Source organism: Liolophura sinensis, chromosome 1 (genome assembly GCF_032854445.1).
Source record: "Liolophura sinensis isolate JHLJ2023 chromosome 1, CUHK_Ljap_v2, whole genome shotgun sequence".
NCBI lineage: Eukaryota > Metazoa > Mollusca > Polyplacophora > Chitonida > Chitonidae > Liolophura > Liolophura sinensis.
The window spans coordinates 62,958,235-62,975,263 of record NC_088295.1 but is presented as its reverse complement, the minus strand read 5'-3'; the positions used below and the strand labels follow the sequence as shown (position 1 = coordinate 62,975,263).

Below are 17,029 nucleotides of genomic sequence, written 5' to 3'. Positions count from 1 at the left end.
CCGCGGGTTTGAAGACGTGTTTGAATGTCATATGTTGACAACAGATTTTTGATAAGTGAAGAATTTGAACATTTGACTTAATTAAATCCTCAGTGTTTTGATGCAACAGGCTTTATTACCTGAAACATTTAGCCAATTAATCGTACAGTATGACATATATATATATATATATATATATATATATATATATATATATATATATATATCTGCTTTGGTTGCATCAGGACATTTATAATCTTATTCAGTCATTCATAGTTCTTAAAGTTACCTTCGCGTTTGACGTCAAGTTTTTGCTCACACGGTTTATATTGTAGGCAAAATAATTCAAGATGTATACTGTTTACTGAGTACCGGTAAGCATCATGCAAGTGCACTTAAAACGAATAGTTAAGTTTTCCTTTTTTAAAATGGATAACGTCAGAGCCTAAGTGACGACATAAAAGCTGATATCAGTGTAGGCCTAGGCCTAATGAAAGATGGACCTATCTATTTTACAATACTCTGTACAATATTTACAACTTTTAAGCCATATACCGGAATGTTTCGTGGTACTCACCTCTTACTGTTCCACTTATGCATGCATTTGTATCAAAAGCAAAACTACATAATAAAGACGAAAAACTGGCTGTCTGACAAAAACCTGTGATTTAGCCTCTGATTGTGCCAAATATGCCTGATGTAAAGTTTACCATATATCTCATTTTAAATAAATTTGTCCATACGTCATCGTGTATATTTTATTAACGTTTACAACATCAAAAATTGGAATTATGTACAAGAATCACAATCTGTATGCATATATGTATTAAGTACGTGTGTCATTTCAGATAGTTCCGCGCTTCTTTTCAACTTCGTTGTTGTCTTTCGTGATTTTACCAAACATAGCTCCAAGTTTCTTTGAGACTGATATCAACGAACTCTTTCGGCGTTTTAAAGACGGTGTCCTGTGTTGCTGGACCAATTTCGCCTCCCGCAGTAGAGAGTGGAATGCGATGTTTATGCTGACGTGGCTGTCCGCGGCAGAGACTTCATAATACTGACAGCCATGCTGAAGCGCCAAATGGTGACCCTCGGCTATATCTACGGTCCGGTGACACTCCAAGTCCCTCTTGTTAGCAATGACGAGAACGGGCAAATAAGAGGGCATCCTCCTAATAAGATCGATCAACATTTTTGCCCAGTAGAAGGAGCTTCGGTCACATATGCTGTACACTATGACGAAGGCGTCGGCCCAATTCATTTGTCGGTCAGCCGGAATGTAGTTATCGCCCTGGAAAAACAATAAGATAAAAATGTCATAGGTAAGGCCACGCATATATATGCACATCATTACGTGACTGTATTTCCTGCTTACAGTTAAGCTGATCCGTCTTTTATGGAACCAATGTATGGCAATGTATTTCTTCACAACATTCAGTTAAGTTTATGTGTGCATAGTACCTATAAAAAGGTGTTAATATCGTCAATATCAGAGTACAATGTTAGATAAGCCGACTGCCTTCAAATGACATTGCCCCACGGATTCCCTGTTTGTAGGAAACAAAACCGAAAAGATCGAGTTTGTCTGCTTCTTTTTTGTGTTCGTGTATTGAAACGTATACTAAAGCCTCAATTCAAAAAAAAAACTCAATAAACGTGACTTGGAGATCACTGTCTATTGGTGCAACTTATTAAGTTTAGATATTAGTCCACACGTTTTATACATACACAAGTATACACCATGGCAAGACGTGTGTTTGTGTTATTACTTGACATTCTTAACATACTTAAGGCAATGAGAAATAGCCTTTTGCCTGCATTTTAGGGAGTTGCGTGTCTTCAAAAGCTCTTTTCGTAAGAACAAGTACCCGGGTCTAAGGGTAAAGATTTGTCTGGGCCAACAAATGTACAGAGCTCCTGAAACTAGTGTTTTGTGACATGTGATGTGTATTATGGAGTTGTGCTGCTTTTGTCCTCTCCAGCTTATGCAATCCGCCATGCAGACAGAGGTGGAATTTTCCAAAATATCAGGACGTTATCACGGAGAAAGTTCTGGTGTTTGTGCCTATGATACACGCTGTGCTGGGACAGAAACCATATTTGCCTAAGTCTCCGGTTCGTGTGTAGCCTAGGCTTTCGCAGACACTTGACGTTGTTGAATCCAGCAGATAAGAAGTTTACTTTCTCCCAACAGGAATAAAAACGTGGCTTAAACAATGCCGGTCATTTGTCGACACAAACATAGCTGAGAACGCGAGGATTCACCAGTGTTCCAGCGGGACCCTGTCCTCAAATCACAGACAAGACGGTATGGGGAATTGCCCTTTTGGCACCTCCGGTATTTCACGTGAACAAAATGCTGTCCGAGATGTAGACTGTCATTAAGATTAACATTTTTAGCACAACCTGTCTGATAACAATGCACATTTCGAATCCACTGAGACTGTTTGCCAATGATTAAATACCATTATACATTATGCTTCATGTCTAACGAGTCAGGTTTTACTAACATAGGTAAACTCGTGAATAAGGTTTCAGATCTTCAGAGCAGAACTGGCGATCCATATAAAAAATGTCCACTATAATGATTTCACATGTCTACTTCTGGTTTACTTCTGTTGCAAACGTAAATAGATAAATAAAAAGAATAAATTAAGACTGCAACAAATATTATTTAATATCAGGCCAAACAAGGCTCCTAGATAATAAAAAAACTGCTTCCATTTACATTATCGATTGATTGCGCAAAACAAAACACTTCTGTGTTTAAACGTGAAAACATTCCCTTGCATACCCATTTCCCGAGTAGTTAGTTGAAAAACACGCTCGCTATTGCAAATCTGCGGAGGTCTCTTTCTCTTTTCAGACTGCAAACACGTTGTGTAATGCGGAAAACATATTCACACAGACTGCAGATCCATTCATGTGGGAACGGATCTACGCAAAATCACAACAATTGTTTACCACATCGAATAGTCTAGTCTTAACGCACTGCTTTCACCTCAACAAAAGGTTATTTGTCCTGAGGAAAGTCTAACCAATTGAGAAAAATCAAACTTTTTGCATTCGATCTGTACAAGAGCACCCATTTTGTGTGCGTAAGGATTTGTTGATTCTATTGGCTCTACTGTTCGCGTAAGCGTCAGGCATCCAGTGGACTCTTGTCTTTAGTGAGGCTTGAGCAAAGCATGTGTTATGAAGATACTAATCTTGTGAGAAAAGGCGGTTGATCTTCTGAGGCTTAACTTCTTTCTGCAGGGGCAATGTGACAAGAAAAGAGGAACTTTGCGGATAGACCGCGCAGAAGAAACGTACCTTGTGCGAGGACCAATCCAGGATTTCCACATCTGTCTCGATGTCATCGTGCCTGATAGCCGAGCGATACACCAGATCTGTAAAATTGGAAAAAGCAGACGACAGGTGTCAATTTCAAGCAGGTGGCAAAGAAGGCCTACAGGTGCACTTGACACTGTTTTGAGAGCGTCTCGTGCGGGAAAGGGTTTAGGTTTCTCTCTTTAGTCACGCTCGCAAACAAATCTGTCCCGACCAAAGTCCTCTCTCTTCCAGGGGTGTTTCCCAAAAGCCTTCGTCAAGCCTCTCTTTTACGTGATCCAAACATGTGACAAACAAGCTATGTCGCAAACGTCGTTAAACAACATCGTACATTTCTCAACACCACTCTTGTGTCCAAGGCATTCCACTTTCCAGGTATGGTTTGGAAAGCTCTTATAAACATTTTAGCCACGAGGACAGAAAACCCGCTGCATTCGGCAGACACAGAGGTTTGTCCTCAATGATATATGAGACTTTCGTTATTGTTGTGTTGAATACATCGTGTCACACTCAGTGGTTTTCAAGATTAGTTCGGAGACCGCTTGCCTTCCACCAATACGGTGTGTATATCTGACCGTTACCCGTGGAAAGTTCATCAGTGTCTATGGTTTATTTCGGGCACTCCGGGTCCCTCCGCCCATAAAAAGCTCATTGGTATAAGTCGTCAAGCAAATGAACCAGTAAATGACTTGATATAGTTGCTTTGTTTTTCTTGTTTTGTGTTTAACACAGCACTGAAATACATTTCGCCTGTATGACGGCGGTCAAGTTCAGAGAATTTGACAGATCCTCACTGGTCAAGGGTTACTGGACGGGCGCAAAAGGCGCCCTGTCAGCGAGAGCCCTGTTGTGATTATGATAAGTCTTTCTGGAGCGTTACATGTCTTTTCCATACTTAGTCATATCGGTGTATATCGACGATAAATGCTATTCAGCTCATTACAAGGAAAACACTCCTGAACACTAGGAAGTCCTTATGCCTTGATCAGCAATTTAAATTCCGCGCGCAATGTTTGTAGGTTAACAGGCTGTCCTACATTGCACTAAAAAAGGAGAAGTAGCGTAACGCATAACCGTCGTCCGATTAGCACAGACATAGGTTTGAGTTACCTTTTATAAGGTAATTTCAGACAGCTCGGCTTTTATACACGAACAGGCCCATTTACCTCCCGCTGTGACATTTCATATAAATATCCACAGGGGATTACCACACTGGGGGAATACTGTCTACAACGGGGGGTATCCGGAGGCAAAATCGTAATAAAATTCCTGGCATTTTCTGATTGGCTTACTTACACCAGCCTAGAGTAAGATACAGTGTGAAAACAAGTAATAAACATCGAACAATTCGATTATACACACTCTACGACTCTTGGGGGGTACCCTGTGTAAGTGTTTAACTGTTAACATGGAATGGTATATGTACCAGAGTGGACATCAGCTCCCACTTTTATTATCATATTAGGACTCACTTTGCTTGACTTTCTCCATTCATTCCCATATTGTACATTTTTGAAAATTAGGCACACAATACGGTCTGCACGCACATCTTGTTATTTTGTCGACAACTAGCTGTGTCCCTATTGATTCTGTGGAGGTAGATATGCCTTGAGAAATAAAAATGCTTTAAACTAATATGTTTACGATTAATTACAAAATATATCTTTTCAGTATACAGCTAGCCTTGGAAGCCTTTTCATAACCTTGTGGTGTTTTATTAAAGACGGATTTTCTGCAACAATGATGCTTTTAAATGTTTATCAAAAGTAAGGAAGGTGTTCAGCCAAAATGACTACAAACAGCAACAAAGACACTTTTATGGGTTTTTTTCTGATTTGTCTTGGACCCAGGAGAGTGGCAAAGACAGGGGAAAATAATAACATGATAAACCTTTTGACCACACTGACAGTGACAGGTCTTCACTTAATAGGCCAGATTTGCCAACATGATTCGATTCGTTTGAGTGCCTGTACCGTGTATTTTGGTTAACAGAACCAAAGCATGAATGGTATAAACTGCCCTTCCATACCCTAGGTCCGGGGTAGCCCTTTGATGAGAGTAAGAATGGATAAATTTATGCGCAGTCTGTGTACTCTGCGTGTGTTCCCCAAACTACCATGGCGAACAAACCGGTGGATGATCATGTGAAATACATTTGAGCAGCCGGGAAGGACAAAATAAATTCTGCCAACTCTTGCCAACGGTTCAACTTGGTTCAGCAATCAGTTTGATTGATGAGAAGTTGATTTTAAACGCGGAATAAACCACAGGATCGGCATATGACATCGGCTTGGACAGCCAAATGTTACGTCGTGTCATCACAAACACACGTTGTGTGTGTATAATTTACATAAAAGCCCTTGGTCACACTTGTTAAATAGTGGGGTTTTATGCAACATCGATACTTGTACTTACATTGCCTCTACACTTCCCACTGGCAAACAGACAGAGATTGAATTGTAAGAGAGATTTACACAGAGTTGGCGTAAGGCCAAAGGGAAAGAAAAGAAGTCTCAGACAAAAATATCACCCAGGGATAGCTGGTTGTCAAGCCGTACCAAATGACATGATAAAAGGAACTTACAGCAGACGCCAATCTTTCTTCCGCCATGACGGAGTGATGAGTTGTAGTCAATGATTGTGAATCTATGTCACTGCAGAACACAGTAAACACTGCATTCTCTGGCAGAAGTATAGGACATAACCTCATAAAACAGCTCCTCTCTCGTCCGATATGTGCGTCGGTTTGAATGTTAGTCTGTTTCCAGACGTTAGCATTTACCAGGCGCAGACGGAGCCATAATCATATGGGTTATAACGACACAGACAGAGGAAAAATCAACAGAGGCCTGATGGACGACTAACCCACATATACGCCGTGTAAAGATAAACGTAAAAGTAGAACTTACCTATGGTAGAGTTATACTCTCCAATAAACCGTCTTGTGAGAAAACGAACTGTCACAGCTGAAAAAAAAAGCGAAAGAAGGGAGGAAATGTTAATGAAATTGACTTTTATAATTATTGATCAACTTGATTAAATTTTGTTCTCATTAATTAAGTCTTATTTTTATTTCGATGCTATTAGCCGAAATTGTAGTAACCTCCAACCTTTAACTGACTGATGCATTATCCGTTTTTCCCAATCAGTATATAATTACTATAAATATTATAACCACATTAAAAATCAAACTGATCGTCAGTGTTTGTCTCAAGAGGAGATACGCCATAATCGTTCTTCCATATACATTCATTCATCCATATATACATATATATTCATTCATTTATTCTCATAATTGTTTCTGTATACAAAGGTTAAACGCTATAATATGCTATGCTCAGTTTAAGGTGTCCTGTACTTAAACAAACGTAAAATACGACAACCAAGCTAACTAAGCTGGCGAAATCTCTGTGAGCCCCGATCTCACTGTGTTTAGGGCTTGGGTAGTAGTAAGCTATCGACCACGTGGTCGTTTGCGCGGCCTAACGTTTGTTGAAGACCACTTGTCTTCCAAAAATATGATGTGGATTATCTGTTGATCACATGTACGGAAGTTCCTAAATAATATCAGTAACAGCCAAAGTATAAGTGAAAAATTAAGTACGGCTTAAGCAAAATTCAAATAAATAAATTACTTAATTGAACTTTATGCTCCCACCCTAGTGCTGGTCGACTTCGTATGAAACATTCTTGAGTATGGCATAAAATAGCAATCAAATAAATAAATAAATAACATTAAATTTAAATTTGTGCGAATGGTGTATTAGCGGTTTAGTGATGCGACAACATCATACGTTTCTGTGACTATCACAAGTCACAAACGACACAACATATTCCATGCTAAGCATAAAACAAAACTCGACGATAAACAACCAAACAACTGCTAACCGTATTTGTAACAAAACGACGGCCTCGAGAACAAGCCCAAGAAGGCTATAATTAAAAGCAAACTTTACAATTGCATGCCAAAGAAAACAAGGCCAGGTTACTCGTCGCTCGTTTTCGCCCCTAAATATTTCAACGTGGTTTCAATAATACCTGGATATATGGGCTATAAAGCCGGGTCAGATGTGAAATGTTTGTCGAGCTCAAGCCGCGCATAAACTCACTCACTTTGAGGCACGATGCCATTTTCCGCATAAGCCTGTACCTTGATTTTTTTTCGGGGTCAGCCTGACGAGAAGTCTTCCGTAAACATTACAGACTGGTCTAAGACAGATGTCACTCCCCTCCCCTATTCTACCCCTCTTCACCATTAGACCAATATGTGCAGTTGCAACCTCAGTCGTGCAGATGCTGTACTTGAATTGCATCGTAACTGGTATAGAAAGTGAACCGTTTGTTGTCTTTGGATTTCTGAAGAAACATTTATTTCGGCTAAAAGAAGGAAGTGCCGTTTTATGAAGGGATTAGAGCATTCCTCCAGTATCGCTCTGCATCGTACGTACCATTTCCTGTACGTTAAGAATTACGTCGACGCAACAATCTGATTCTTAGGGTAAACGTAGGCTATTTTGAAACCGCGATTTTTTAATAATTGTGTTCCGTTTGCAGGCAATGTCTCGTCATATGCAAACCCCGTTGACATATTTGAGTTTCAGGTGTAAAGTTATGGTTGACAAACGCCTACTGTAATCATTACGTTTCATGACATCCATTGTTTCTACGCTATAAGACGTATTTTAAACATGACCTTTTAGGCACACCTCTCCGTATATACCGCCTAGATCTCAGAGCCCAATCAATACATTCTTTATATCAGCCAAGAGCTAATACGAAGAATTGATTACCAGGTAAGACAGGGAGCTTGTCAAACAAGAAGCGAAGGATTGCTTTCAAGGCAAGGCCGTAATCCACTGTACATTTTCACTCCAATGAGAATGACAGAAATCGTATACTTATACAGATTCTGGGAGGCATCGCTTTGTTTTCCATAGACAGCAATGCCTCATAGGTAATCCCCTGTTTAAATGAGATAAAGCCTGTTACATCATCCAACGGCCAAGTCCCAAGGCCCTGCTCCACATCAAATATTTTCGTAATAACGGCCTCTGAGCTGTGCGCACGTCCACACACGGTCGTCCAAGCACATGGCCTGTAGATCCAGCTACCTGAGATTTTAGTCTGAAGACTGACCTATCAGGAATCTAAAACTATTTGTTCAGCTTGGTATTATAACTCTTTTCGGCCTTTTTCCATGATTCCTCGCCGTCAAAACAAAGACAATTGATCACTGATGAATTCAGGTGTACAACTGAATTTGCTTGTTAAAGTCGTAACCTGCGTAACGTCCGTGGCACATTACAGAAGATTTACGTCATTAAAGAAATGCGCTTGCCTGTTGCAACTGCTTCTTAAAACCACAAGGCCCATTTATCACCCAGCACGTAGAACGGTGGTAGTCATTGTGTAGCTACACGAAGTTAACTACCTCAACAGTCCCATGCAATGATGGCATTCACGATTATGTTTTTTTTTTGGTAGGGAGTGTTTGACAACATTTTCCCTGGAGCACAACGTAGTTTGGTGGATGTTGGCTATCCCAGACACTCTGGTTAAAAGCCTTTACACATACCTACCAGTAGGCCTACCAATCTAAAACTTATTTCAGGCATAGAACCGCTTCCAGTGCCAACATATTCGTAATGCTGCCTGACAAAAACACCATGCTGGCGACAAGAGAATTGAGAGAACACCCAGTCAGAATATAATGACACCATGTCTACCAGTATTTGGCATATCCTTTTCTGTTGAGTGTCAAGCAACCAGTTCTAGATTCGTACTCACAAGCTATGAGTTCTGAATTTAACCTGGTCTTCCGCTAAGCAGTAAGTCGCTATGGTCACAGATTAGCTGTAAGCCTCTAGATCGCAGATGCACTTAGAACATAACGTGCATAAATCCTCAGAAACTAGCAACCTGCTTCACTGCGCAAACTATATATCAAAATCTTTGCCACTGCGTATATTCACGACCCTGTCAAGAAAAGGGGGCACAGTAACCACGACTTCTGCGGGTTTACATCTTCAACCATAGTATATCTATATTGTCATGCCTGTATACATGATATATTGTTCCGCACTGAACACGGTTTTGTAAATGCACAACTGATCATTGTCATTGGAAATGTTCCCATGATGCTTAGTTCGGTCAGATATTGGATTTGTCTGCTCTGTACACATCCTGCATGACGAAAGAACCTAGGTGACCTCCTTAGGGTAACATCATTCACAGTAACAAACAAGTGAAAGTACGTGTGGGAAATCCCTGTGTAGATTTGTCTTGAGGTTCATCAGAGACAGTAGCCTGACGGAGAATGACACAACAACAACAGGCCCCGTTTGTTCGCTAACTGTCACAAAAAATGGCACGAGCTACATACTAACAAAGAATCGTGTCTCTTCCTCCAGTTTCTCGAGACATCCTGGAGATGACGCCTTGCGCAGAAATGCTACACCTTCACGTCACATGCACTCATGCAACAGGAATCTCCGCCTTATAATCTAATGGGGTCATGTTGTCCTGAAGAATTTATAATATCAAAATAACGGGATATTGCTTTGATGCTCAAGTGGACTTGCGTCATACCAGAGATGATATACATCGGCAGATTTCCAAGATGATCAAAAAAGATACACGCAACCGCACATTATTTATGTCCTAAGTTGATAACTCAGTAATTATTTTCAAACTCCATGACTATATCTGCCTCCATATCGAATAAAGTCCCAGCCTCTTTCAGGGTGTAACTATATATTTAAACTCACTGTCAGAATAACAGCAGTGCTATCACCGAATTGCTGGAGGCATGGATTTAGGTCATACTTCAAGAGTTGAAAATTGGCAAGCTTTTCATTTTGCTGGATTAGCACTTGGGATGAGAGGTTTGGACAGTTAACGATCTGACAGCGGTGTCGGTATGCTTTGGTTGGGGTGTCATGTCTGGTGTCTCAGTTAGGTGTCCCAGTGAGACAGCGCAACAAATGTGGTCTAATCGAAATAATTTTGAAACCGAGACAGATAAACTAGCAAGGTAAATTAGCATGAAGCAGGGTAAAATAGTAAAATTCCCGGTCAGGCGAAATGCCACAGACATTTGAGATATACAATGAAGATATTACAGATAGATGCTTTAATCCAAAACCACCCTTTTATGAAAACAATAGAAACAACTTCAAGGTGTTTAATGGAATGACCTTGACTTTTCATTGACATAAACATCGGATACAGATTTACATATTTTAGCAATTCAAAGGAACTGAAAGGTATAACAGAGATATGAGACATTGTAAACACTGAATCCACTTTGGAGAGAAGCACACCTACCCAGGGAACTTTCAAGGCGAATTGTGTCATCAATGTGGGAGAAACGGTCAAGAGTTTTAATGTTGTTTAACGATGCTGACATTCTCCACATATCACGCGGTTTTCTACCAGCTGTCATGGATATCTTCTGACACTATATTGTGTCTGGACTATCTGTCTCTCCTCTTATACGGGGATACTGCTGAAGCTTTCGTTAAGCCGCAAACTTACACATTCAGGTAAATCGATCAATGAAATCGGCTCCACTACAGTTAAACTCAGGCGGAAGATGGTTCACTTAAACTGACCCTCTCGTCCAAGGCTATTTCAACTTCCTTAATAATGCCACCACAATCCTGATTAATCTGAGAACAAGTTGTTAAAGTGCTTTTCCAATGTTTAATCCACAAATCCAACAGATAATACTAGGTAACTTTTTTTAATATTACAGCAAAATTCAGAAATTTTAAAATATATTCGCCAATTAGGAACCCACGCTCATAGTTGTTTTTTTCTATCGGTGGAAGAAACCAGAGTGCCCGAAGTACCACCAAACGTCGTTGGATTCTGGAGGGCTTTCCCACATGTCACATGCGTTTAATTTCCCTCACTCACAGACGTATTGGTAGATAATCGCCTGCTTGAATATATATCGTTGGTTAAAAAAAGCAAACAAATGGAGTGTGAAAGATGAGATTTTCTTACCTGATTTGCCAACCGCCTGTCCCCCCAACACCAATACCCTCAGCGTGGTCGAGCTACCATGCCTCATGAGGATGCTGTACAAGGATAGCCGATTAGTGGATCGTCTGCTCGAAAACCCTTGTCTGACTTTCAACTTTGATGGCTAACCGACTACCCACGAACTCGACTACTCTTTCGTAGTTTAGTATCTAAAGTGTACTCAACAGGTGTTCGTTCGTGTGTTATACTCGCCTAGTTGTTTTGACTGAATGTCCGTGTGTTGGGTCTGCGTCTGACATAAGTCGGGGATTATCTGACAAGGCGGGTAAGGACACGGAGACGTTTATACGTGTGCGTGCCTCAGCCGAGGAGGCAAATTATGCCCATGAAACCAGCAAACATCACGTGACAGCCAGTCAAACATGGCCCACCGGGGGTCTGTTTAAATTTGGCAGCCGGATTCCCGGCACGACTGCGACAACTACACGGAGACGAAGCGCACTATCGTCAGACAGGTGATCGGTGCGACAATAGTCCGAGTCCACCCCATTCGGCAGGTTATTTTTTTCATAATCCCCTGCATTATTTTGCAATCCCGTTTTGAAATCCCGGATGAAAATCACGTGCACCTAGATCAGCAGAGAACACCGTGGACATATTACCGAGAGAGGGAAAAAATCCATAATTTGACAGACGGTTTAACAATTTGTGTAAGCAATAATTAATTCATAAATTTTATAATCTTGGCCTTTAAGACGTAGCACGCCACATGATGTTCACTGGCTTTTAACACGTATAAAACCATTAAATTTAAATTCAACCAACTTGTTTGATCATAGATAACTTCCGCTGAACTATTTTTTTCGAAATGATGAGGTGGAGTCTTTTTTGCGAAAAGATTATGTGATTCCTTTGCGAAAAATTTCGTGGCGTCTTTTTGCGAAAGGATCATGTGACGCCTTTTTTGGCGAAAAGATCATGTGACTTCTATTTCTGCGAAAAAATCATGTGACGTCTTTTTTGCTATGAGCTCATGAGTTATCCTTCTTGCGAAAAGATCATGTGACTTCTTCTGTGCGAAAATCTCATGTGAAGTCCGTTTTGCGAAAAGATCATGTGACCTATTAGGGCTGATATAAGGTCAGCTCATTGTAGTTCTACTATGCATTTCATCATTCAAAGGAGTGAGTGAGTGCTTGGGGTTTAACGTTCATGCAAAGGATAGTTCAATACTAAATTTGATAACAGGTGGAAAATCACATTTCAAGCAGATCATAAATGAAAGTAACAAGACAATATTGCCCGAAACAGAAAAGAAATTACAGGCGTTGGGAATCACTTGAATTCTGCCTGATACGTAAAGCAGACTATTCAACCGGAATATTCAAGTAGAAATACCCTTCCACCACACCATTAACTTAAATACTTACTAACAAGAAAAGTTTTAATTGTCTGTGATAAAGCTTTCATTTATATGGCGAATGACGATCCTAGATGTCTCATTTGCTAAAGCGTCTCCCCCACGAAAAATCCAATGAGATCGACTCCTTAAATCCAGTTCCCTCTGATTTCACCACAGCCTTAAGTCATGAAGTAGCTCAGGTATACTCGTCAAAGGGGTTTGAGGGTAATGGTGCTTTTCTCTTGACTCTGTCCGGTTCTATCACCCACAAGCCTGACCTGGGCCGTATATATATATATATATATATATATATATATATATATATATATATATATATATATATATATATGGGAAATATATTGTGTATGGCATACCATTCAAAATAAATGAATAAATAAATAAATGAGTTAATGTTAAGTCAACAACTATGCGTAAAACATGTTCTAGTGATGGTGTATATAGTTTCATAAGGCCCTTTATTTTGGAGATGGTGAGTTTACGTTATTTTTGAAAATCATTTGGATCAGTTCAGCAAACTGAAATATTTATTTTTTTATTTGGTTCTTTCTTACTACCATACTAAATTACTTTTACGATGGCAGACGGTTTTACAATTAAGAAACCGGATCGAGTTACCGGCGTAAACTACCGACCAACTAAATGAGAGAATATTGGATGAGAAGTCTGTAATATACTATGGCACATTACACGGTTCTATACAATCGCTATTATAGCCTTTGTTAAGGCGACCTAGACAGATACGCTGGGAAAAGGTTAGACAACAACACAGCTGCTTCGTGAAATATAAACATGTAACGGGTCAATATTGTGTTTGTCAATATATAGGAAACAGTGTTTTAGCTAAGCTGTCGCAAACACCCAATATTGGAGTTTGCATTTAGAATTGGATATATGGGCTGCAAAAAATGGTGCACCAGATTATTCTGGCAACCCGTTTGTCTTCCTCTCTAAGACTGATTAAATGAAAAATAAAAACGCAATTCTCATTTAAAGACGTTTCGGACTGTTTTTTACAGTGCTGGCAATAAAATAAAAAAAACAACATTATACAGCGTACAGTTCTAAATTAAGAAACAGTAACAGGTTCGTATAGTTTAATTATACATACACGTAGAATATTTCGCCGCCAGGCATCGCAAAACTGTTAAGGTCTTCCAGCAAGCTGCGGTTGGTCATCGGTTTCCCCCAGGCTGCCTTTCACCGCAGCCGTACGTATGTATGCTTGGCGTTTAACGTCATACTTAAATGTAACACGGTTAATTCCTGTAATAAGCAGAAGTTGTCATCCAGAAATTCTTTGTGAGTATTTGTTATCTAACTTCAATGTTTCAAATAAATTCATATACCCTTTACAGGTAAAATATACTTTCAATTCGATCAAAACAATTCGCTTTTTCTCATTTAAACAATTTAATTTCTTCGGACATTGGACTGGTCAGGTATGTGCAAACAAAGGTCATATTGACCTACCTTTGACCTCAGCCATGTCTAAGGGTTGACCAATGCTCGCTGTATTTGATTAAGGTCTAGACACAAATTGTCAACAAATTACCGGCCTGCTCAATTTTACCATTGTTCTCAACATTTACCGTGCGCGTCGATTGTTTCTCTTCAGACGTCAGCTTATTTTTTCTGTTGGGAGGCTAAAATAGAATGTGAAATATAGACGCGTGTGTATTCATTAATAAAACATATTCCAAACTTTGCAAAACGTGCGAGTTATATTCTAACGAATATTCCAAAGCATTTCTGATTACTATATATACAGAATTTTTGAGTATCATTTCATGTTAATATACAAATGCATGCATACATGCAGAACATGCTGAGTTCAGATACTTGAAATTTATATTTTGCAGCACGGCAATATAATTCAGCTAAAGATTAGGAGCAGAAAAATACGCGTCTGCTTCGATTTACTTCTTTTAAGTCGTCTTTAAACTAAGTCGAACCTTACTACATATTAGCACAATAGTATGAATACTTTCATATTTGTAGACGTACAAATGATTAATCATGGTATATTGGATGGACACTTAGTGTAGGTTACTTGGTTTATTTATTTATTTATTTGATTGGTGTTTTTACGCAGTACTCAAGAATATTTCACTTATACGATGGCGGCCAGCATTATGGTGGCATGAGCTGGACTTGAACTCACAGCGACCGCATTGGTGAGAGGCTCCTGAGTCATTACGTTGCGCTAGTGCGCTAACCAACTGAGCCACGGAAGCCCCCCCCAGGTTACTTGATTGTGTCTCCCTTATGAAACAGCATCGCCAATATAAAACACGTATTTGTTTTTGTTTTTTGGTTGTTGTTTTTTTCTCACTTGTGTTGAATTGCCAGGATACTTGAACCAGGAGCAGTCTTGTTAGTTCCGTTCACGTCATGAACTGTCAGTGACCTTAAACTATTGTTCTAGTATGACTGAGAACATGTTAATTGCTGTTCTCACAGTATATGGGAAATGCTGATCTAATTTTGGCTGAACATACCCACATTATATTTTAGAATTTAAATGTGAACAGTCTACCTCTGAAATACCTGGTAAACATGGCCGTTTACTTATTTATATTGTTGTATGAAACAGAGCGACAAGCCAAGTGCACAGAACTGGTTCACTAGAGTTACCTCCCCTCAATGTATACGTTGCAGCCTTGTATAACTTTGTGTTGCAATGAGAGTACATTCGTCAGATCACAAGTAATATCTTCAAGCTTATGATAAATAAGTAGCGGAATATATCTTAAAATTACCAACCTTGTGGTAAATAAACTTGTCATGCTCATAGCACCAACGTTTACATTATGTATGCGAACAATTTATGCCCAGTCTTCGTCAATATGTGTGACATACTGATATGCTAAATGGCATGAATCTTCCCAGGAAAGAAATGGTTAAAATGCAGGGCAACCACTGAGTGATCTGTTATACCAACGCCACCATCTTACTTATCATAGTTTCTTTTAGCCTGTCGCCTATATTCAGCTGCTGTCATGTTAGCTTTATCAAAATTGCCTTTAGTCAGTGACACGTAGCAATTCATCAAATGTGCCTTTAGCCAGTGACACGTAACAACAATAGCTCTACATATGGATCAGTTCATATTCTTGCAAAGAGAATGAAGTTAGAACACTTTTTCATAACGAACTCATAACGTTAAATTGCATAAGCTCGGTTTCGACGCCAATGCCTTCGGTGATGTCAAAAGTTTTTTTTTTCATTTTGATACTGGGCGGAGTTCAACATGTTTTGACCAGTTACCTAAACTGCTACCAATTTTAGTGTGGACCCTTTTCTGACATTGCCGTATTTGAAATTGTTTACACGTTTTAGTATAATATAACATTAATAAATGAATTTTTTGAATCTCTTGTAGTATATGATCTCAGAGCAGTATGGTTTTGAACTTCTATTATAGAAAACGATGTAATCTGTTCGCGGGAGAGAGTGGTGTAGGCGCGTGGAGTATGTTCTAACCGCTTGCTAGTGTAACTATTGTAAAACAAATCACTCTCCACGCCCATTGTCTAGCCTGCCACTTGCTTCTGAATTATTATGGCGTCGCCTGAAGGCGTGGATACGCAATTTATTAAAAGCCTATTAGTAAAATTTATCAAGATTGCGTCATCTGCGACCTTCGTGGCCCCGCGGAACCCATGGAAAACGCGAGGGTGTCGGATCCTCGCCTACCGCGCCATCTGCGGCCTTCGCGGGAACATGAAGGTGCGGCTCCGCGTGTTCCACGGTTGCACCAAAGTCGCCCAGGACGCAATTTTCATAAACTTAATCAGTATACATATATAATAATGTAGTATGATAAATCTTCTGTTTTTGTCATGGTCATGGCCGATGTCAGGGTCTGGATGGCCGCTATTACTAACCCTATATTGTGTCACCAAGGCCTTGTGGAGAGCGGGGTATGCATATAGTGTTAATTAGAACACTAGTTAGTTCAATAGAAAAGATCGATTGACAACCTTAAACAGGACAACGGCTACAATAAGAGATGGCTTAGGTAACTAACAAAGGGCAGTGACTTGTTCCTGACACGCCGGTTTCCGCAACACATAACTGATCACCGTCGTATAAGTTCAAAAATCACAAGTTCGTTGTTAAACCTTGGCCAAATAAATATAAACAGACTGAAGAAATGCTTTGCGAGAAAACATATTTTAAGATACCCGTACATTATTTTAACAAACAAAGCAGAAACATTCGACATCTCGAATGACGAGCTTCACGGATTTCTTACAACCAAATGTATGCATGTTTTCTGACATGAGAAAGTGTGAATTACAT

The 17,029-nt window shown here is 39.7% G+C and overlaps 1 protein-coding gene across 1 annotated transcript; it reads right to left on the bottom strand.

Annotated features, from left to right (window-relative positions):
- Positions 1-213: 213 nt before the first annotated feature.
- Positions 214-11,640, bottom strand: LOC135461240 (ras-related and estrogen-regulated growth inhibitor-like protein). Its single transcript, XM_064738243.1, has 4 exons — positions 11,323-11,640; positions 6,222-6,278; positions 3,295-3,371; positions 214-1,270 (listed from the first exon to the last, which is right to left on the bottom strand). Exons 1-4 carry the CDS (start codon positions 11,387-11,389, stop codon positions 824-826), a joined length of 648 nt encoding a protein of 215 aa, XP_064594313.1. The 5' UTR covers positions 11,390-11,640; the 3' UTR covers positions 214-823.
- Between the last annotated feature and the right edge of the window lie 5,389 nt (positions 11,641-17,029).